This window comes from Momordica charantia (genome assembly GCF_013281855.1).
Source record: "Momordica charantia cultivar OHB3-1 chromosome 10 unlocalized genomic scaffold, Mcharantia_2.0 BLBB01000010.1, whole genome shotgun sequence".
NCBI lineage: Eukaryota > Viridiplantae > Streptophyta > Magnoliopsida > Cucurbitales > Cucurbitaceae > Momordica > Momordica charantia.
This window is the reverse complement of record NW_028275158.1, coordinates 11,672,272-11,696,283: the sequence shown is the minus strand read 5'-3', so window position 1 is coordinate 11,696,283 and position 24,012 is coordinate 11,672,272. Positions and strand designations below refer to the sequence as shown.

Genomic DNA, 24,012 nt, shown 5'->3' with positions numbered 1-24,012 from the left:
TAATTGATATTATGTTTATTTGTAAAATATTTGAAGCATGTTTTATATGAATTGATAAAATTTTGTTTGAAGTTAATTAAATGTTTGAAATTGATCTTTGGCTGATTTATAAAATATTTGAAATTATGTTTTGTATGATTTGATAAAGTTTGTTAGAAATTATTTAAATCTTTTGAACTTATTTCATATTGAAAGTATATATTTGTTTTGCATTATTTATTTGAAATATATTTTTGATTAATTTGATAGGGCTATCCGATATGTCATTTTTGTGTTGGAGGGATGTGTTGCTTATTTAGGTAGTAGCCTAATTTGGAATTGATGAATTTCTGTTCTGGCTTATTTGAAATATATTTTGTAGTTTGACATTTCTTGGGAATAAAGATTCATGTGAACAGTCACTCGCATGACCTCACACTTGAGTAACGGTTCTGTTTGTTCTGGTCGATATTATTTCGGCAACTCTGTTCTGGTCGATATTAATTCGACAACTCTGATTAAAGCTTCTGATTGATTGGTGTCACCGACGAGTAACCACATATATGTTCTGTAGACTACCAAAATAATGCAACCTTCCACTATAATTTTGAAAGTATGAATGAATGTAAGGTTGTTTTAAATGTTTGAATGATTTAGCTTATTTGAAAGTTTGAAAGTTATACTAAATGTTCTAGAAGGACTTTTAAAAGTTTTGATCTGTTTGCATTTTTGTTACAAATGTTTTGAAAGGAAAAAATGAATTTCAATGTTTGATATGGAAATTGTTTATTGAGTATTTTTGTACTCTTTTCTAAATATTTTCAGATGAAGGTTCAAGTGATTGTTGCCATGGTAAGGAAGAAGGGGGGAACAAGCACACTTGGAAAGCGCTGTACAACTAGATAGTGATTGAGGAATAACGTTCTGGCATGATGAGTTGGAAATATTTAGTCTTTTTCATTTTTTTTAAATTACGAGAACTTAGTATGGTTCCTCTGGTTGTTCTTTGATTTGGTTTTAGTATAGGTTTCCATTCTAAATTATGAGAACTTAGTTAGTTCTACTAGTTATTCTTTGGCTTTATTATAGTATAAGTTCATGTTTCAAAATTGGACTTGTCCTTATCTTTTGTCATAATATCAAATTTAATAAAGAAAATTTTCCTTTGATATAGTATTTATTAGTTTACGCTTCCGCATTATTGTTAGAATAACCATATTAGAAAATAAGGATTGTTGCAAGAATAGCACAAAATAGGCACAGAGAAGAAAGGACAAGATGCATGGGCCAAGGTGGAGATCATAATCTGAGATGTGAGTCAAAGAAAGGCCAGATACCATGTGATAATCTTTCACAATAATGAAAGAGCTAAAGATAGATTATATATATAATCACTAACCATGTAACTAAAAAGAATAAACAAATTGATCATCTAATAACACGTAATGTGAAATCTTTTATAGAATAATTAGGTGAAATTACAACAACCTTCAACATAGTCGATTGTGAATCAGTACTTGTTTCTAGCCGTGATTTCATTATTATTATCATTAAATGTCAAATTTGTTGTAATATCAATTAATTATTTGTTTCCAAAAGTTTCCACATCAAATCTTTGGCACGTCAACTTTTTGTTTAAAATATTAAAGGATATTTGGTCATAAGGTATTTTTAAAATGTTCATTAAAGGACATAGAGGTATTTTTGAAATAGAGGGGAAAGTTTGAGGAATTTTTTTTAATATAAATATATTTTTAATTTAACCTTAAAAATATTTAAGCCGGTCAGGTCACGGGTTTGTAAGCCGGTCGGTTAAAATAAACCGGACCGGGTTCACATAAAGCTAAAAGCCTAAAAGTACTCTCGAAATCTCGGTTGTGAAAATCAAAATCCACAGCTGCTGAGCCCTTTCTCTCTCTTATCTTCCTCCAAAACTCAACTCTCCTGGCCCTCGTCATTCCCTCTTTTACTTACCCGCCAAAAATCCCTCCAATTAACGTCTCAATATTTCCAAATTCCTTCCCCTCTCCCCTCTCATGGCCGAACCGATGCAGGAGGTGGTTGTCGATGCGGAACCAACTGAACCCACCGTGACCCACTCCGGCGACAAGAGGCCAATTGGGTACGAGGGACACGACGGGGTTGTTGCTGCAGAGCCGCAGTTGAGCAAGAAGCCGCGGAATGGCCAGGAACTTGGTCGGAATCTCAGACGGGTTGCGGAGATTGTGTTGGTCATGTCCACGATGACGGCGGTGCGCGGCGGGAAGAAGCCGAGTGATGCCGAGGTCGAGTTGATGGCTGAGGCCAGGGCTAAGCTGGCTCAGATTTGTGAAGGATTGGCGCCGAAAGACATTATGGGAAGGGAAGGTATTAGCTCTGTGATTGAAGATTTGGGGCTGAATGAGAAGGCTAAGGATCACAAGTTAGGGTTTCGCGGTCCCAGGTTGACAATAGCGGAGAAATTGGCGATGGCTAAGAAGAAGGTATGTCACTATATTGTACATTTTTCTGGCTCATTGAGATTGTTTGTTGTTTTGTAACGATTGCTACCTGGGTTTGAATTTTATGTTCTTTTATTATCTGTTGAATGTCGAGTGTTTGTGCTGGCTGTTACCCATCTTTAGTTGATAAGGAATTATGAAAACTGAAGCTAATTAATTGTTGGAAGTTTAGATTTTGTACTTGAAGAATCACAATGACTAAGCAAGATTAGCAAATAGAACTTCGATTTGTGTAAAAGTGTAAAGTAGACTGTAGATTAGTTACAAAAATGCTGTGTTAGTACTTCAATTAGAAGTAATATAAACAACCATTTTGAAACATTAAGTATTTTCCTTTTAGCATATTTGGAAACTCTATTGTTTCTTTCCTTCCAAAATCTCCAAATGCCCGATATGATGGCATCCTCTCAAAGGATTCTTGCTCGTCATTTGAGGTTGTGTCCATCCGAGTTTTGTTCCACAATATCTTTTACTGATAGTGGTAGGCTCCAAGAGATGCTGAATGTGTTAATAATGTTGTTCCAAAGAGTGTTTTTGTGTTTACACTTTGTGAAGAAATAGATAATTTGTTTCTTCCCCATGCTCTTTTTTGTAAGTTAAGGTCTTCTTATTGCTTCATGTATAATTCAATGCTTAAATTGTCATGTTAAATAATTTTATTATTCGATCCCTAATTTTCTTTTTTTTTTCTCATGACATCTAAATAGTTGCCTATAATTTAATGTGTAAATTATGTTGCTGTAATGAATTGAAACATGGAATTTTATGATGCAGATTCTCTTTTAGATTTTTCCTTTAATTCTAGAATTGTACCTTGCAACCAGCCTAATTGTAGATTTAATATTTATTAACATTTCAATGATAGAACTATTTTCTAGTTTGACTATTAATTTTGTAATGGCCAAGAGTGGTGTAATACCAATGAGGAAATCTTATTAATCATAGCATGAATGTTAAACAAGAGAGGGAAGCACCTTTTATAAGGCTACCGATCCTGAAAGAAGCTTAAATTAACTTACTAAAAGCTTTAACAACCTAACTAACCACTAACTAACTTGAAACTATAATAAATAAAACAGAACATACAAAATAAGTAACCGAATATTACATCAAAGAGGGTACTCTTTCCAAGCTCTCTCCCCAAATCAAATAATATTATGCTATTTCCTAGAGCCCCTCCCTTTTTACCCTCCCCTTTCCCTTCTCTCTCCCTTGACTTGCTCTTCGATCTGCTCTAGTAACCCCCATCCTTCTAATCCTTTCACTCTTGTTTTTAATGGGGTGGAACTAATCCAAACATACCATCTCTATGGATAGGAATCCTTCTCTGTCTAGCTTGACGAACAATATAGAGGAAGTTGAGTTGAGTTAGGATTATTGAGTACAGGTATAAGTATAATAGCGTTTTTTCCTTCTCCCTCCAGTGGGGCTCCTACGCTTGGTTTGGTTGACGATTTCAAGCTTTTGATTGGCTCTCTTTTCACCAACAAGTTGTTTAAATAACACAGAAATTATATTACTCTCTTTGGGCTGAAAATATATCAAATAAAAGAGGTTATTTCACCAACAGTAAGATGGATTTAAATGGGACAAAACATAGTCTTGGTACCCTCTGCAAAAGAACAAAATGGTTGCATATCCTTCCTCTACCTAATCAATGGCTTTTCTTGCAAAGGATGTTTGCATGCAAATGTTTCCCTTTCCACCACTAACTATAAAGATCAACTTTTGAGAAATTTAAAACCCATTAATGGTAAAGGACCTAGCATTAATGATCCTCCTCCACCAACTTGGAAGCCACCATTAATGGCCCCTCGATTACCCCACCTATCAACGGTAGTGGACCCTCCTTTGGTGGTCGATGATATTATGAGGGACTCCTCTATTGTGGTTTAGAAAAATTCTCCATGATGATTTGTGCAAAATCCTAAAAGCCTTATAAGAGAACGTAAGTGATTCCTATGTGGAACTCTCTATGATCATGGTTTTCCCCTCCCCTCCTCTAGGAGGAATTCAATGAGCGGTTAGCTTTTGGGACCCCCCCGGTGGATAAAATGAGAGCTACGCTAGATAAATGGAGAAACTTTTGGCTTTTCAAGGGGTAGGCTCACTTTGGCCCAAGTTGTTCTCAATAGCCTTTCAGTGATATTTCTTGATCCTTAAGGCTCCTAATGCTGTCATTTTGGCGATGAAAAAGCTCATGAGGGACTTTATTTGGACTGGAGGATCTTACAAGCAAGGAAGCCATCTAGTAAATTGGAAATTTGACTTCCATGCCCAAGTAACATGGAGGTATTAGAGTTGGTTCTTTGAAGTAGAAGAATTGTGCTTTTCTAAAATGGCTTTGGAGGTTCGCCCATGAAGAAAATGGATTATGGCACAAAATCATTGTGGCCATTTATGGCCTTCAGCCTCACGGTTGGTTGACAAAAGCAGCAAAATAGTTGTCCATAGGTAGGTCGTGGACTGATATAGACAAAAGTAGACAAGGATTTTTGAATTTTGTGACTTCTAAGGTTTCAAATGGGAGATGGGTGAAATTCTAGGAAGACCCGGGGGTTGATTGTTCTTCCTTCTCTACTCTCTGTTGTGGTAGCAAGAGAGGCCCGACGGTGACAAGTGGAAAGGTTGTGACTGAGCATTCATAGTCACATGGGAGTCGGGAAAAGAGGTCAAATTGCAAGGCCATACGCTTGTTTGGCTTCTCGCGGAGTATAGCTCATGTCCAAACATCTGATTGGGGAACGACTTTAGAGGTAAGGGAAAGCCTACCAGGCCGTATGCCCATGGGTGCAGGATTCTTCAAAAAGTGCGGGTTGACTCAGAGACTTGGGACCTTGGCTTAGCAACGAATGAAGGGGTATGTTATCTTCCAGAAAGGGTAGGACTGTTACTGATTGTTGGGTCGAAGCTTCCCATACTTGGGACTTAGGTTTGAGAAGAAATTTGTTTGTAAGGGAGATCTCCAGGTGGGTCTTTCTAACAGAGAAGCTGGATTTGATGCAAATAGGGCAAGGAAAAGACAAATTGTGGTGGAAAGTAGATAAAAATTGGCACTTACTCGGCAAAATCACCCTTTTCCCTCCCGATCAGTCATTCAGGCAAGTTAAAAACCCTAAACTTCATTTTGAATTTTGAACTCCCTAAGAAAATCAAATTCTTTTTATAGTCTCACTCTTCTATAGAAGTGTGAATGCCGCCAATAGACTCCAAAAGAGATTACCTCATTGGGCTCTATCTCCCTCAGTTTGTTGCCTCTGTAATAGGGAAGATGAAACGGTTGACCACATTTTTTTGCATAGCCCTTTTGCATATGCTGCTTGGTCTTTTGTGTGTTATGATTTGGGTTTTTTGCTTTGCCTCCCTCTTAAAATAGATGATTTGTTCTTAGAGAATTATGGTGGCAACCATGAGAAGTGTTAAAGCAAAGTTTAGAGTCTTAGCCCATGAAATTTGTGAAGGTATATGGATCAAAAGAATACTTAGAGAATTGAAATTTCCTTAGAGACACCTATATAGATTTATTGTGGCAGTAAGATTGCCATAGCTATAGCTCATTATCCAATTCTATATGACCGAACAAAACATATTGAGGTTAAAATATATTTTATTAAAGAGAAGATTGATGTAGGAGTATTATGTATTTCTTATCTTTCAACAGTAGAGCAAATTGCTAATGTACCAACTAATAGAAGAAGAAATTCGACAAACTAATCTAGAAGCTAACTATGGAATACATCTTTAAACCTGAGGTGGAGTTTGAAATTTCCTAACATTTATAAATATTTGTGTCTAAATATAAGTTTTCAATATTGAGTCTTTATTGTCTTTATTGTTTCCTTATGTTGTAGTGGGTCTCTCTCCTATACAAGAAAATCTGATATAGATTGCACATATTTGAATATATTAGAATAATTTGTCTCCTAAAATGAAGAGAAAGTTCTTGGCCAAGCACCTATGTGGTCCTTCCCCTTTGTGGAAACCACCGTTCAGCATCGTTTGGCAGTCTGTCATTGAAAAATTGTACATGGGTCTACAAAATTGGAATCATTCTTGTGTCTCAAAAGAGGTAGACTCGTGCTTATACAAGCAACTCTTGCTAATCTCCTTATCTACTTATCTCTTTTCCTTATGCCTAACAAATTTGCACCTCCTCTGGAGAGGATCTTTTGGAAATTCCTTTGATGGACGACAAGGAAAAAGGTGAGCCTCACCTCCTAAAATGGGACAAAGTGGAATGTCATTTCATGGAAGGGGGCTTGGGAATCATCAACATAAATCTGAGAAATAAAGCTCTGCTTGCTTAATTGGACTGGCGGTTTCACTCGGAAAAGGGAGTTCTTTGTAAGAAAATGATTGCATCAAAGTATGGTACCAAGCACTTTAGTCTCAAATCTGGTGGATTATCCATCTCATCGGCTAAGGTCCATAGAAGTATATTCTCCGACAAGACCACCTTATTTTCTCTAATATTTATAAGGTTGGAAATGGTGGCCCTCATAGCCCAATTGGCAAGGACTTGGGGTCTCTTGGTGTTTAGAGGTCTCAAGTTTGAATCTTTCGGTGAGCTTAATACCAAAAATCCTTGATAATTCCTGGGTCTGAGTCTTGAGTTGGGCGTAGGCACCCTTGAGTATAGGGGAGCAAAGCTCCGACTCCCAGTTATCAAAAGAGAAAGAAAAAAGGTCGGAAATGGTGAAGCAGCTTATTTTTTGAATGACCATTGGTTAGGACAGGGTCCAATATGTTTCTCATTTCCCCTTCTATTTTCTTTATCCAACAAAAAAGAAGCCTCCGTTATCGAGTTATGGGATGACCAATTGGGTGCTTGGAATGGGCAGCATTGTCTGCGCTACTATCTTCCCATCACCCTTTTTTGAGGTCAGACATTTGGCATTGGATCCTATAAAATAGTGACATTTTTACAACCAAATCCGTAACTCACAGTCTTGCATCTGGGGTAGCTACCAACAGTGTGAATCTTTTAAACTTTATATGGAAGTCCTCCTTCCCTAAAAAGATAAATTTTTTTATATGGGAGCTCAGCCATTCTTGCCTCAATACCTACGACGGATTGCAGAGAAGATGCCCAAGGTGGACAATTTCCCCAAATTGATGTGTTTTATGCAAAGCTGCGGGCAAATCTCAAGACCATATTTTTCTGGGATGCACTTTCTCCTACCAGATCTGGAGGCTTTTTCTTTCAGCTTTTAGTTGGTCGATGGTCACTCCAAGCAACACTGCCCAATGGCTTTCGCAAATCCTCGCAGACCATCCTTTCAAGAAAGTAAAGAAGCCTCTTCACCTCAATAGAATGTTCATATAGTCCTTATGGAATGAGAGAAATTCCAGAATTATTCAGAACAAGGAAATCTCTTCAGTGCATTTATATGAGCACATTCTGATTTTGGCATTATCTTGGTGTAAAATGTTTCCCCTTTCTGCAATTATAGTATGACTATTCTTACATACAATTGAGTTTTTTGTAACTTCGTTGGATAAGTTTGGCACCCCTTTTGTATAATTTCATACCATTAATGAAACTGTTTTGTTTCCTATCTGAAAAAAAAAAACAAGCAATGTGTGAGCAATGATTTATCCACCAGCTTTTAGTTAGATAGATAGACGGGTTGGATATGATCCTCTTCTTTCCAAGATGTTACCAAGGCTTTTCAGTCTCTAACTGGAAAGATGCATCCATAAAAGAGTCTTTGAACTTCTGCATTCAAACGTGGGATCTTGATTTTAGTGAACTTCACAAGTAATGGTTCCATCTCACAAACTGCCTTGACAAATGCACTGGATTCCAGAACATTTGTGATCCTTTATCGTTTGATCCTTCTTCACGATTTTGACAAACAAATTTAACCCTACCTACAGAGAAATTTGATCCTAAAAGGGCTAAAATCTTCCTGTAGGAACTCAGTCATGGAGCATGAATACCCATGGTTTGATGTATCATGTACAAGAGGCAGAGTCCCAAGGTTACATTTTCCTCAGCTGTCCTTTATGCGTACAGATGTTGTAGGTTTTTACTCCTATCCAATTGGCATGTGGCCCCTCCTTTAATAGAAAGCCTTCTTGATTATGTCATGACTGGGTTATTCTTTCACCAAGAAAAAGAATATCTTCCATCTTCAATTTATTACCACTTATATTTGGAATCTGTAGCTTAAAAGTAACAACGTAATTTCTAACACCTTAGAGAAGACTTAGGACACTTTTGTAGATACTTTCTTTTGTGGCTCTCTCTTGGTGTAAATTATACAATAGCTATAGTTTAAATATTCTTTGTGCTAATTGGAAGAGCTTTTTTTTGTAATCATTCTTTGGCTTGGAGTTTACCTTTCTTCCCCTCCTGTAATTTCATCATCTATGAAATTGTTTGGTTTCTTATTAAAAATAAAAAAGAAAAAAAATCTGGTAATGCCCAAGAACGTGAATGATCTTTTAAATTTCTATACTTGCTTTCTCTTCTAGATGGAAGATTCCAAGAAATATATCCCACCGTCAGCTTATGGATCTCATCCAACCCAAACAAACTTCACTCCATCAGTTGAGAGCCGTGGGGCATTGCCTACTGTACGGATGTTTCCTTCAGATAAATCAAGTCATGTACCGACTTCTGTGGGAGGCACTGCAGCTGCTCTGCCTTCAGGTCATGTTTCTGTCACTGGTTCTTCATCTATACAGGTTCAAGCACAACTACCAAGCAATGAAGTCAGAGCTCATATTATTTCAAGTGGATTTCCTATTAGTCATCAAGGAAGGGATTCTTCCCCGTTCCTGCATGGCGTTGAAAGACCGCTAAATGGGACATATGGATCTCAAATGCAAGGTAAAGCTTTTTATCTGCTTTTGTATAATGATGGAAGAGTAGTTTTTTTTAATCTTTGGATTTTTCCTAATGATGCATATGAGGCTATTTGCTTCTTTTGTATTTTCATCTCCTTGACAAAAGTTCAGTTCCTTGTAAAAGAAAATATAAATTATTTCGACTTGCGAGTCTGATATTTTCCCAAAAAGACTAATTTAAATGTGGTTGGGCAGACTCTAAAAGTGATTTGGTGGATTGTCGAGAGAGCAAGAGTCATAGATTTCTCTAATTGGTCTATTTTCTACATTAAAGATGTAAATTATTTTTAATTTCCTATCTGTAAATATTTTTTTATCAATCCGTTGTCCATTGATCAGAAAAATGATAGAAAGAATTTTCTGAATTGATAATTTTTTAATTGAACACTTAGTAAAGTTCTTGAACTTTGATGGTCTATTATATCTTTGAACTTTAAAAAGTTTCAATTATGTTCTTAAACTTTCAATTTTGGTTCTTATGAGTCTCTATCATTAACAGTCTTCTTTAAATGTTGTTGCGGCACGCTAATTGGACTAGCAAGTAATGATTTGACACATCATGGCAATTGGCCAATTAGATAAAAAATGGAGGATGGGCCAACAAATTCAGCTTAAAATCTGCTCTGTTCTGTTTTTTTGGACCATCAAATTTTCAGCATGGTCGTCCTTGTTTTAACTCAATTTGCCTATACCTTGTGTAGTTGTGTTACAGCATTTCAAATTATAACTTTCTAGTCAAATTAGTTTGTCACATCAATATTTAAGTAATTGTGTTATAGTGGGACTTCACTGAATCAAAATCAAAACTTTTTGTAGTTCAAAGACTAAATAGACATTACTATTAAAGTTTAGAGACATTTATAATTTAACCTTACTTTTAGACAATCGATTTTCTGCAATGCAAGATGTATTCCAATGATATACTTCAAGCTAAAATCTATTTTCTAAGATCTGACATCACCACAAGGTAACTGCTTGTGAGTGTAACTGCACGCTCATGTCATTTTTGGTTGAACTCTAGGTTGCTACCTTGCATTAGGTGCTTTCAGTATTTTGATTATATTTCATGACTTGTGAGTGATGATAAGACATGATCAGGTGGCTAGTTAAATTAAAGTGTTTGCACACAAGTAGTTTTTATGTCTTTGGATATATTATGAAGTATTAAATTTTGTACTTCCTTCTCAGTTAATTCTTCAGTAAATCACCCTCTGGCGAGTGCTCCAACTTGGTCTGCTCAAACTCAGTCTGCCTTGTCAGCAAAAGGTGGGCCAGAGCACAAGTCGCTGAATCATTCTGCTGTTAGTGTTCAGATAACCACAGACTCGAGCACATTAAGATCGTCTTCCCAAGCAGCGAGGAACCAGAGCTCTAGACCTTCAATTTCTCAAACTGTGACAGGGAGTATGGCTGGTCTGCAGCCGCATTTACAGAGCATGAACTTTGTGCAAGGATCTTCACTTTCTAATAACCACAATGAAATTGTCAAAATTATTCAGAAGCTGTTACAACCACAGCTTCCAGATCATCCTACCTGGAATCCTCCTTCAAGAGATTACATGAACAAGGCTGTGACTTGCCAAACTTGTCAAATTACCATCAATGAGATTGATAGTGTACTTATATGTGATGCTTGTGAGAAAGGATTTCACTTGAAATGTGTACAGTCACCTAATCAGAGAGCAATTCCTAGAGGCGAATGGCACTGCCCAAGATGTTTAACTATAAGCCATGGGAAGCCTTTACCTCCAAAATATGGGCGTGTCATGAGGAGTAACCCCCCACCAAAATTATCTGTCAACACCATTGGAACTCAGCCATCAGAGAAGAGATCAGGAACCATAGAACAAAAGGCTAGTGCTAGTCAGCTGAACTTGGTTTCTAATGGAGGTTCAGATTTGCAAAGTCCCCAGCATGCTGACCATGGAAGCAATACCAGTGATAATGAAACATCTGGTACCAAGACTCCAGATGTGGAAGAAATTCATGGAAATCATTTTCTACCAATTAGGAAAGACTTAGATGAGAAACCAGCCTCTTCAACTTCCCTGAATACCCCAGCCAAATCCTTGGGGCCGGTTTGTGACCCCTCTTCTGCTGAATTATCAAGTGAAAGATCTGTTCAGCAGATTAAAAGTTCTCAATCACCAAAAGGTGAAGATGGATCCTCTGAATCAAAAGCAGAGGCTCCAGAAGATCCCCAAACAGTGGCTGACAATGCTAGTGACCCTAAACCCCCAGATGTTTCTGAAATTGCTGATCAGAGAATGGTTTCTAATGGTCCAGAGGAACCCTACTCAACAAGTGCTCATGGCACTTCGAATGTGAAGAAAGATGATCATGAAATTCTGCAGGCAACTAATGTTGAAACTTTTGAAGCTAGCATCATAAATAGAGAAATTCTGCAGTCTGGGACTTCTTCAGATGACTTGCGTGATATTGAATGGATTGGAAAGCCACGTATTTTAGATGGGAAGGCATTTTACGACTCCTGTTGCATTGATGGTGTTACATATAAAGTTGAAGAATGTGCTCTTTTTCATTCCAACAATGGGAAATTGATGCCCTTTAGGCTTCAGGCAAGCAAATTATCAAACTATGTTTGACAATTTTATATAGACAATTTAAGTTGATGATTTGTATGGTTTTTTTTTAACATTTTCTGACAACTGCATCCTATTTTGAAGTAATATGGGGTAGCTTTTACTCTTAATTCAGGCCATGTTCCATGATTACAATAAAGGGTCGAACTGGGCTGTTCTTAAGAAGTGTTACTTTCATGAGGATTTGCCGAAGGAAGTTGTCCACCTCCCCCCAAGCTCCCCAGAACACATTGAGGTACTCTTTTTCTCTTCTTTTTTTTCTCTAATTTCTCCCTTTTTCTAGCTTGTTCATCTCTTTTTTTTTTTTTTTTGATAAGAAACTGTACTTTCATTGAGAGAAATGAAAAAAGAAGATACACAAAAGGACATACAAAGAAACAGCCCGACAAAGACAACCCTTATAAGAACGGACTCCAATTCAAAAGAATAAGACCTAACGGATAATTACGAAAGGCCTTAGTGGCCGAACCCCATAAGGAAGTATTAAACCTAATGAGGTCCCAAACATAATCTACAGATTTCTCTATACCCCTAAACAACCTATTGTTCCTCTCCAGCCAGATACCCCATAAAGAAGCCAGAAAGCAGGCTTGCCAGAGAAAGCGGCCTCTATCACGAAAGGGGGGGAATAACAACACTTTTTCCATCATCGCCCTGCAATCTCTGGAACAAACCCAAGCAATACCAAAACCTCTAAAAAAACGACACCATAACTCCTGTGCAAACTGACAGGACCACAACAAATGCTCAAGATCTTCCGTGGCATTCCTACACAGAACACACCACTACGGGCCCAGGCAAAAGGAAGACATCCTTTGAATCCCATTCAAGGTATTGACTTTACCAAGTAAGACTTGCCACCAAAAGAACTTAATCTTCTTTGGAATTTTAATCTTCCAAAGAGAAGTAAACCAAGGGGTCACCAGGGACGGAGAAGAGGAAGAAGGAAGAGAAGCCAAAAAAGATGAAGACGACGGGGAAATCAGGACATGGAAAAAAGAGCTACAAGAAACACCTCCCGAAGGGTTGGGAAACCACATCCTCATGTCTTCCCTCCTAGAGGATAACAAGACACTAGACAACAGATCAAGTAATGCGGCAATCTCTAACGATTCCCGATCAGTTAAAGATCGAGAGAGCCTCAGTGAAATGGACGAATCCTCTTCCCCAAAATTCAAAACCTCGGCCACAGAAAGGAGTTTCTTTTTAGACTGAAAGTAAATCCGAGGGAACGCAAGACTCAAGGGTTTATCGCCTAACCAAGTATCCTCCCAAAAGTAAGTATTAAGACCCTCCCCTACAGAAACCCGAAGAGAAAGAGAGAAAACGGGGAAACATAACGCAATAGCCTTCCAGGGATTGAAATTGCTCACCTTAGACCCACCTGTCGGAATCCAGTCGAACGGATGTCGCCCATACTTACTCACAATAATCTTTCACCACAAGGCGTTAGGTTTGTGGAAGAAATGCCATAACCATTTGGCTAGGAACGCCTCATTCCTTAGTCTCAAGTTTCCAATACTCAACCCTCCCGCTTCCAACGGCTTGGACACCCTTTTACAATTAACAAGATGAGCCCCACCCCCCTCCTGCACACCTTCCCAAAGAAAATCCCTCGTAATCTTCTCTAACCCTTCACTCACTTTCACAGGGATCTTGAAAAGGGACAGAAATTAATTCAGAATACCTCTCAAAACAGACTGAATCAACGTGAGTCTCCCACCTTTCGAAAAGAAAGCCTTCTTCCACGAAGAGAGGCGCTTCTAAAACTTTTCCAGCACCGGCGTCCAAAAGATAGCAAACTTAGGGTTATGACCAAGAGGAAGACCGAGATAAGAGGAGGGAAACTTGCCTACTTCGCACCCTACCAGGGACGCCCACTCATTAAGTTTACCATCCTCACAATTAATGCCCAATAAAGAACTCTTACCCCTGTTTATCTTAAGACCCGAAATAGCTTCAAAGAAACCAAGAAGGCCATTAAGATTCTCAAACGCCTTAAAATTACCGGAGCAGAAAAGAATGGTATCGACAGCAAACTGAAGATGCGAGAGACGAGCTTTCTCCCTCCCCACTTCAAAAGCTTCTAAAGCCCCTTTCTCCACTCCAACTAAGATAAGCCTACTCAGGATATCCACCACAAAAATAAACAAGAAGGGGGACAAAGGATCACCTTGCCGGAGACCTCTTGAGGCTAGAATTTTTCCCCGAGGTCTCCCATTCACCAGGATAGAGTAGTTTACCGATCTAATGCAATTCCAGATCCAACCTCTCCATTTGTACCCAAAACCTTTCTTCCTCAAAACCTTATCCAAATCCCAGTCCACATGTTCGTAAGCCTTTTCGAAATCAATTTTAAAAATAACACCCTCTCTTGCTCTTTCTATAATCCTTAATCGCCTCATTAGCAATCAACACTTGATCCAAAATTTGTCTCCTAGCAACAAAAGCCCCTTGCATCTCCGAAATAGTAGTAGGCATAACCTTTTTACCCTATCAACGAGAGTTTTTGCGATTATTTTATAGAGGCTCGTTACCAAACTAATGGGTCTAAACTCTTTCACTTTGCAACATTCTCCTTCTTCGGGACTAGGCACACATAGGTCTCGTTCATAAAAGAGTCAATCACACCCCTCTCATGAAACTCACGAAACAGTTTCATCAAATCCTCCTTAACTGCATCCCAATTATCTTGAAAGAAAACCATAGTGAAACCATCCGGGCCCGGAGACTTATCTCTATCAAAACCAAACACTACCCGACGAACTTCTTCTAGTGAGAAGGGAGCTTCGAGAATCTCTTTCTCCATAACTGAAATGGGACTCCAATCCAAACCTTCCAGGAAAGGCCTAGAACATGGCATCGGGGAGTACAAAGTCTTGAAGAAAGAAATCACTTCCTCAATTTTCTGATCCTCACGCAGCACCTCCCCCGACTCATTCACCAATGTAGAAATAATGTTCTTACTTCTCCTTCCACTAGCCAGACTATGAAGGGAGCTTCGAGAATCTCTTTCTCCATAACCGAAATGGGACTCCAATCCAAACCTTCCAGGAAAGGCCTAGAACACAGCACTGGGGAGTACAAAGTCTTGAAGAAAGAAATCACTTCCTCCTCAATTTTCTGATCCTCACGCAGCACCTCCCCCGACTCATTCACCAATGTAGAAAATAGAAATAACGTTCTTACTTCTCCTTCCATTAGCCAGACTATGAAAAAATTTTGTATTAGTCTCCCTTCTTTACCCATTTACCCATTTGAACTTAGCTTTTTGTCTTCAGCTTTGATCCTCCTTACGAAGGATATCACCCAACTGACCCTTCAGTCTACACCTATCTCCCAACTGCTCCAGTGAAAGATTTCCATCCACTTCCAGAGAATCAATGACTTTGAGCTTCTCAAGAATCTCCACCTTTTCCACCCTAACATCTCCAAACGTCTCAACATTCCAGACTTTAAAAGAGGCTTTAAGGGCTTTTAACTTCTTCATGAAACAGAAACCTTCCCATCTCCCTTGGACTTCTGACCTCCACCGGCCTGGGAAGGAAGCTTTAGAAGAAGGGTGATAGAGCCACGTATTTTCAAACCTGAAAGGGCAAGGACCCCATTTAACCTCTCCTGAAACAAGACTTACAGGCCAATGATCAAAAGTTATCCTAGGACCCAAAGATTGCTTCACATTCAAAAAACCATCTAACCAACCTTTCGCCAAAAGAAATCTGTCCAGTCTACACCCAACTCCTTGACGAGACCACGTAAACCTCCCATTCACAGGGGAGGATCCAATAACCTGCAATCCTCATAGAACTAAGGAATCTCCCCATCGAAAATTTCTCAGAAGGAAACCTAACCACGTTAAAATCTCCTTCGAGACACCAACACTCCCCAAAAGACCAAAGAGGCTACCAATTTCCTCCCAAAACTCCTTACGACCTTTAGGGGACGGCATGCCATACACCCCAGAGACCCAACCCTGCCCTATCGAAGGGAAATGAAAGGCAATAGAGAGGGAATACGAACCCCTGACCGAATCCAACGACCTAAGAATCTTACTATTCCACATCATTAGAATCCCTCCCGAATCCCCAAAGACCCTAACCCTGCTCACTCAACATGCCGAGAGTTCCACAAACTTTTAACAAACTCTTTACAATAACTCACCTTTTTCGTTTCCACCAGAATCACTAAATCCAGGTGCTCTAAAAGCAGAAGCTCTTTGACCAATCTTCTCTTCTCCTTGCCCCCCAAACCCCTCACATTCCAAGCCACGACCTTCATTGGATACCTTTAATGCCCCTGGCAACCGAAGAAGCCGCTTTTCTATTGTAATTAATCAAAGACACTAGATTCTTCAACTCCCTTTTACCTTTTGAGACCGAAACCGTCCTTGACTTACCACACGCCTTCCTACCCTTAGGAGGCTCTTTACCTAAAGAAGGGTTTGACTCCTCCATAGGAACTATCTGAAGACCCACACTGGAGAGCAAAAAACACTAACCAAACCATTCACTCAGCAAGCGGCATTGGAAACTGAGATAGGAAGAGGCATCTTCTGAAACCCGAAGGCTTAAAAGGTTTGCAGCTAAACAATTATGACCTCCTCCCACTCTACTAACGTCAAGGGGCAAAGGATCCAGAGTCGGAACAGACTCATCCGAGAAGAGGGAAAAGGGCTCAGCGGCGCCTAAGGTACAATCCACCCCTGGAAGACTAAAGGGACAGGGAGGGATAGACGAGACACAAGTCATAAGACCCCAACCTTAGGAGAAGAAGACACCAAACCTTTCGAATTCCCAACGAAGAAATCGCCCCCCTCAACAGACCCTGACAGACCCCTTGGTTACACCTCCGAATCAAGGGATTAAAAGACAAAGAAGAAGAAGAACTTACCTGGGCCTCCTTACTTGGATCAGTCTCACGGCGAACCGAACCTGAGGGGTTCTCCTTAGCCAGAGCTGGAAAGGTCGCCTCTGTAGGAATGCCGGAAGAAACGCCAACCACCTCTGGACACAAAGTAGAAACCTGCACCTCATCCAATGCTCCTTCCTCCAAATCGAACACTTGCACAACGACCCATCCAAACCGCAATCACTCGAATTCCTCATGACCGACAAAGACAAAAAAGAATCGTCCTCTGAAAGACTCGCAATTGAGGGATCCGGAGACGACAGAGGCAACCCGTCTTCAAACAAGGGAGAAAAAGAACCAGAAACACCTAACTCATCGCGACCAGCCGGACCGGAGTCAACCCCTTCCTTTCCTTTATAACTTGGAGTTCCACCCAAAGTCTCTGGCCCAAATCCTTTACCAGCAACTGTGTCTACAGCCACACCACTCCCTGGCCCAATATCCTTTAAAGGATTTCTCTCCAAGCGATTAGGATCGTCTCGGCCCACCAGTGTTTTCAAGGCGCAAGGCGCACCTCAAGGCAACGAGCCTCGTTATCGCCTTAAAGCGAGAGGCGATAAAAAGGCGTCGCCTGAGTGAAGTGAGGCGCACTTAATAAAATAATAAATAAATATTATATATAGCAATTTTATGTATTAAAAATACTCTAGATGAAAATATTTATAAATCTATTTAATGTACAAATAAATTTTAACTTAAATAATTAAGTAAAATAAAAAATTTTAATTTAATAAGATATTAATAAAATTAGTGGTTAAATAGAAAACTAAAATTAAATAAAACTTAAATCATAAATTAACTTAAATAAAAGAATTATAAAAGAATTTATTTCACTCTTGCCTGTCAGATGGCAAAGTAAATGCAAGATGGCAAAGTAATTGCATGTGATTAGTGCCTTGATTGCATGCAATTAGTGCCTTGAAAACCTAAAAGGGAAGAGGAAAAGACTCCACCAAACCTCAAATACCAAAATCTCTTTAATTCTACTTTTTATTCTTCTTCTACTTCTTCCTCTTTTCCGATTCTTCATCTTCAGTTCTTCTTCTACTTCTTTCCCGAGCACAACCCGTTCATAGGTGAGTGAGACTAGATCTTTTGGCTGTCTACAAAGAAGGAGATGACTTCATAATCTTGCAATGACTAAGCAAAGGCAGTGGCGGTGGTGGCAGTGAAGGATGAAGCAGTAGTGGCGAAGGAGGAAGGTTTTCGGGTGTGGGCATTTGAATCTTTGGGTGTAGGTTTTCATCTTTTTAGGGGTTCTTTCATGAGTTTTTAACATTATAACAAAAAAAAAAAAAAGAGTTGCCTTGCTTCTAAGAGGCGCTCGCCTCACCTTATGGCAACGGCGCCAAGGCGCAGCAAGGCGCACAAAGGCGAGCGCCCCGGCGCCGCTCAAGGCGCGCCCAAGCCAAAACGCCTCGCCCCTCGCCTTAGGCGAGCACCTGGGCGCGCCTTGAAAATACTGCGGCCCACATGGCGAACCGGCCCATCAGCAGAAGGATGGCCCAAAAAACCACCGGCCCGTGACCACTCCTTCCCCTCTATTATCTAAATCTTCACCTGCCCCTTTTCTACCGCAATTTGAAAATTTACCAGAAATAGTTAAAGAATTGCAAGGTTTAGAAACTTCCACGTCACTTCCTGTAGACTTCCCCTCTGCTAAGCTCTGACATCGTACGACCTCAGCCCCATCATTGAAACCCACGAGGTCATCTTCTCCGGCCAAGTCCACTGGAAAAGCCGGCAGGAAAGAGATCGCAAATCTTGCGTTTTCGCAGTTCAGAAAGCAACCTTTCGGGATGAAGCCATTATCTCTTCCGGAGACCTTGACCCAAACATCTTCCTCCCACGAACTTCCAAAGAGAATTCCTTCTTTTTGCTCCATGAGCCCGCCACAGAGGGAAGCCAGACCAGTGACTACTACCGTACGAAGATTGGGGGGGGGGGGGGAGATCCCGGAGCTTAACCCATCCTTCTTTGAACACTTGACTTCTATTTTCCATTATGAACTCCACACTCCACTAGGTTAGATTAAATGTACATCCTCCTAACACCCCACGACCGAAACTCCTCAACAAGGAAAGCTTCTTTACATCTTCACACTGAACCAGCGCCAAGTTGCAGCAGAATTTATTAATCAGAATACTGTCTCCTGCTAAACTCCGAACGGCACGCTCAATATTAGCCCACGAGTCATCCGCTCTCTTCCTCACCAACAACACACAAAGGTCCGTATCGAAGAGATAACTAATATTCTTATCAAAGACCTTTGGAGAAGACGAATCCAACTTTCTACCTGAAACTGCTTGTGCAAAGGAGGTGTCCGCTCGACGAGCCCCGTCGGAAGTACCCTCTAACTCCCCCTGACCCTGGTAGGATTTCTTTGCTCAAGAATCAAACCCAAGTTTTCCCCGAACGTTCGCCACCCCTGACCTCCCAGACCTTCTGGGACGAACAATTTCGATCGTTTTCCACGTTTGGCCTCCAACACCACCACACAACACCTTCCTTTTGCATTCTTTACCAGTTGAACCCAAATCAAACGTACTGGGGAACTCCATCTCTTGAAAAACCGCTCCACTGACCCCCTGGAAGCAATCTCCTTAAAACCATCCCTGACCCATGCTACCAAACCCAATGAAAGACACAAGGAAGAAATCCTGCCATTGCTAAACTCTTCAATCACAACTTCCTTTTTGTTACCAGCTAACGAAAAAGAAAATTTTTTCTTCTCAACCTTCGTCGAGAGAGAAGAGTCACCACCGACTCTCATCCCTCACCCTCAGTCTCCAAGTGTTGCTAGGGATTCTTCTTCTCCATCTTTTCTTCTTATTATTCAAATTTCCTTTTTATACTCTGTCTTTTCTTTTCTTCTTTCCAACGCTGATTCTTCTCAGTTCTCCCCACCCTTCCTCTTTTTAGCTTGTTCATCTCTTATTTACATTTTGTGAGATTGTTGGTTACTCAGTTAATGTACTTGCTCACACCTCAAGAAGTTATACTCATATCTCACGTATATATTGATGTGGCCAATTTCTAAGTGCCTAACGTCACTCCAGTAGCTTTGCTTTTTTCTGCACTGGTTAGTCTAGAGAGTTACATATATGAAGAGGGCTTCATCATTTGTGATTGTGTCTGTAGGTATATGCATCCGATGTCGATGCCATTTTAATGGCAGGCTTAATTCGAAGCCCATGTGAAGTTCTTACTGTTGCCAAGTATAAAGAAGAATATGAAAGACGAAGGCAATTGGTTCTCGGGGCAGATAATGGAATGAAGCAAATTTTCCTGTGCAAGTATGTCTATTTTCTTACTCAGACTGTTCTCTACCCATTTGTTGCTTTTGGAGACTGAGATTAAGCGGGTTCACTTTATTGAACAATGTGTGTTGATTGATGATTTTTGTTAGCGTTTTCTTTTAGAGGATGAATTAGCTTGCCTTTTGCTCTTCATGATGGTAGAGTATGTTTTTGCAGATGGTTCTATATTGAAGCTGCAAAGGAGTTCATACCTTTTACGGGTGAAAACTTCACAGTACGTTACAGGCAAATTGGACTAATTAAGTAGTCCCCATTTATTCTAAGGTCTTTGTTGGTTATAGCTTGCCATTTATATTTCAGCCATTTAAATTGATTGCTTTGGTTCGTATAACTATAATTAAGCTGTCAGTAATTAGGATTTGTTTCGATTGAAGCACTCTAATGCTATGCTTCTGAATGGAAAATTGAAGAATGTCCTGCTTAATTTTTCCATTAAAATGGATGTAGAACAAGATAATATCCCATTTGAAGCTGGCATGTGGTAGTAGGTAGGAGGATTATAGTGGCTCATCCTGATAACGTTCTCGCTCCTTGTTTCTTTATTCAACTTATTATCCTATTCTATTAATGTCATAATCATATATCTTTTTACAAACATTTCTCAAATTTGAGAACTATTGATCCATTTATTTGCATCGATACAGATTGAACGGACACGAGTTGATGGATGACCGTCCGCAAATTCAAATCTTCTGAAGTAGGTAGCCATTTTCTCAGTTTGTTTATTTTTCCTTGTGTCTGTAGTTCAAAGCTGTTCCTTTTTCAGGTTATCACCCTGTCTGTATAATGTATATTATTGTATACAGACATGTGCCATTTTTTAAATCACATAAATTTACATCTTTTTACTTGTCATGGAGTGAAGCAAAACTAGTGGATGCTATTAGTCATAAAGAATTGGTCTTCTCATTAGTGAGTAGGAGTTTCTCTTTTCTGATGTATTATTTTTAGTGGATCAAAAATATTAATTCAATCAAAATTTATTAAATGTAAATATAAAAAATCTCCAACCTTCTTACCATTAAGTTCTAGTTTGTGAACTTGATAGTGTGAGTTTTGTTGGTTGCTTCACGGTTAAATTATAAGTTTAGTCATTTTAAGTTTCATGATTGTTTAAGCTTCTACGTGTTTTTTCTTTCTTTTCTTTTTGGGAAGTCTCATTATAAGTAATGTACTTAAATCATGATTCATTTGAATGTATCATATTTGTAAGTACATATAAGCAAATATATAAATAGAACCTCTTATAACTTTTTAGATAAAGAAAACTAATTCCATAAGATGTAGGGTGTTTTTAATTGGTTGCAAAAATATTTTCCAGATTTGTAAATATAGCAACAATTTTTTGGTTTTGCAAATATGGTAAAATTTTTAAAATTAGTTTTTGTTCTTTTATTATTTCAATTTTGCTTTTGATGATAATTCTAGAAATCGATGTATCTAAAATAAAGTGTATCATTGATATACTTGATATATATCAGTTATATGAAATATAAAGTATGTTATATGAAATATAAAGTATCACTGCTGTAACTTATATACCTAATATGAAATATATCAGTCACACTAAATATATGAATGATATATACTTCGTATTAGGTATATCACTAATAAATCTTCTTCGAGTTGAAGATCTTAGTTTAAGTAACATTGTAGGTTTCTTATGGATATATTGAGTATATCTATCTTGATGGCAATTCCTGGGCTTGTGCCACGTAGGTGTCATGTATGTGTCACATATGCCTTCGTCTCCAAGCTCTTAGCTACTCGTACATAGAAATCTAGCATCAGTGTGATGCTCTGTCGAATGCACTCTAATGCTTAAATTAGAACTCAAATTGGGAATAAACGAGTATGGAGCAAGTAGACTATAGGTAATAATCTCGAGGTAGTAATCTCGAGGGTGAAAGTCTGCATGAGAGTGTGTGTCGAATTCTTACAAGTTGTATAGGAAATATTGACTTACCTTGATTATGGTCGGTCTTTTTTTTATACATGGTGAGAGTGACTCCTCTAGTGTGAGGTGGACATAGAGGGCGGTATGCCATGCCTTACGGTTGTGGGGACCATCAAAATTCTCCTTCTCTCTATGTACGGTAGATGAGGGGCGTAGCAACATCCGAGGCGATTCTCTCCAGGGCGTATTGCGACTTGGGTATGAAGTATTAGCATTTTGCCTACTGGTTGTCCTTAGTACGGATCGCGCAAGTATACTCAGTCCTAGAATTGGTGTGCTCGGAATCGGGTCTGGTGCACTCAACCTTTGCTTGTTCTTTGCTGATTGTTCCATATGGTTGAGTGGAGTCAAGACACGTAGCGTCTTGGATTTATCCGATGACAATGGCCCCGCTTCCTCCATTAGGCCTTCATTTCTGGGCTGGTGGGGAGGCTATCGAATTTGGGAGTTCAAGGTGCCAAGTGCTCTTATAGCTGTATAAGTATCCACGTGCTTATTTGCATTTTACTTCTCGAGCGGATATACTTCAATCTAGCTTTCTAGAAGGAGTCCTTTTACCTGTCGTACGCTTAAGGCTACGCCAGTTGTGGCAGGCGTCTTATGTTGTGAGGTGTCTTTAAGATGTTTTGCCGATCTGTCCTTCATAAGGCTTGAGGCACTCTAATTGATTTCCTGATGATCGTGGCTCTTTGGGATGACCTTTTTACCGGTTATGCTCCTCTGCTCCTCTATTAAATGTGGGGGAGTAGGGGGACTTGTATCTGCACCTTGTCTTCCCTTGGCTTCGAATTCTAGTGTCTGTTATGTCCTCCAAAGGCATTAACAACTCTTTTAGTGATTTTGATTCTTCCTCGAGTGGGGAGCGAATGGACGAAGGCCAAGAGCCTTCTATTTCTTCGCCTTCTGACCACAATCCTGTTAGTTCGGAGAGGCATTGGGTGTTTGTTTTTCGAGACGCATTGCAGATGTTGGAGAGGAAGCTCCGGCACGTGCAACATAAACTGGTCATTGAAGGGCCACTACGAGAAGGCACGCTAAAGGGGTCTCGGTTGTACCACCCGTGGTTAAAGAAGGCTTGGGATTGGAACCTTGAGTTGATGGTGGAGAGCCTCAACCTCATGGCCCGAGCATTCGAGTTGGAGGAGGCTCTGGCAAGGCAGGTGAAGAGTGACCATACCCCATTTCTCTCTATGTAGGGTAGGGAGCTCTCAGAGCGTATTTTCCAACTGGAGGTAGAAAATTAGTGTCTGGAAGAGCATGTGGCAGAGCTACGACAGTTGCTAGGCTTGGAGGCTCCCAGTGGCAGTGTGTTAGAACCCCGATCTTGAGCATGCAACATAGTTTGGTGGGCCTTGCACGAGCCGATGTTAGAGTGTTGTCGGACGGTACACTCAATGACAGGGCAAGGTAGTGTAGCAATCGGTGCGGACAAGCAGGATGCGGAGCACGCATAGAGGTGCTATTAGGCGACTGGTGTCACCATACATGCAGGTGGCAACCTAGCATGAGACTGAGTCGCGATGGCAAGCGTAGGAGCACGTAGGTGGGCGCACACGGTGGCATGACATGCACGCACGCAGGCGAGCGGCACAAGAGACGGCAAGCGCACATAGGTGGACGTTCGCCACACAAACATGTGCAACGGGCGCGGCGCGCAGGCACACGCAGGAGGTGTGCAGCCATTCGAGCGCGCGCGTGGGCGGCAACGTGTGCAGGCATGTGCGCGGCGGTGTGTGAGGGCAGCGCACACATGAACATTCAAAGGCGTTCCGGCATGCTAGTGTGCAGCATCCACGCTGAAGCATTGGTGAACTTCTTATTGGCATCACACAGCGGGAGAGTTGGTCCAAACGTGCATGGGTCTTCCATAAGGATAGTCCCACATTCCT

General features: G+C 40.0%; 1 protein-coding gene across 2 annotated transcripts; it reads left to right on the top strand.

The window, feature by feature from the left end:
* Window positions 1–1,864: 1,864 nt before the first annotated feature.
* Window positions 1,865–21,016, top strand: LOC111019267 (uncharacterized). 2 transcript variants are annotated; one of them, XM_022295611.2, is made up of 7 exons: window positions 1,865–2,462; window positions 8,961–9,318; window positions 10,524–11,914; window positions 12,054–12,173; window positions 19,988–20,142; window positions 20,323–20,380; window positions 20,811–21,016. In XM_022295611.2, exons 1-7 carry the CDS (start codon window positions 2,016–2,018, stop codon window positions 20,835–20,837), a joined length of 2,556 nt encoding a protein of 851 aa, XP_022151303.1. In that variant the 5' UTR covers window positions 1,865–2,015; the 3' UTR covers window positions 20,838–21,016. The 2 variants fall into 2 exon arrangements, with proteins under 2 accessions (XP_022151303.1, XP_022151302.1); XM_022295610.2 differs by having other exon boundaries at window positions 20,323–20,430.
* The last annotated feature ends 2,996 nt before the right edge of the window (window positions 21,017–24,012 follow it).

Coding starts and splice junctions, on each gene's coding strand:
- LOC111019267 (XM_022295610.2), top strand. CDS start 2,016: ATGGCCGAACCGATGCAGGAGGTGGTTGTCGATGCGGAACCAACTGAA. Junction 2,463..8,960: donor TGGCGATGGCTAAGAAGAAG/GTATGTCACTAT, acceptor TTTCTCTTCTAG/ATGGAAGATTCCAAGAAATA. Junction 11,915..12,053: donor TGATGCCCTTTAGGCTTCAG/GCAAGCAAATTA, acceptor CTCTTAATTCAG/GCCATGTTCCATGATTACAA.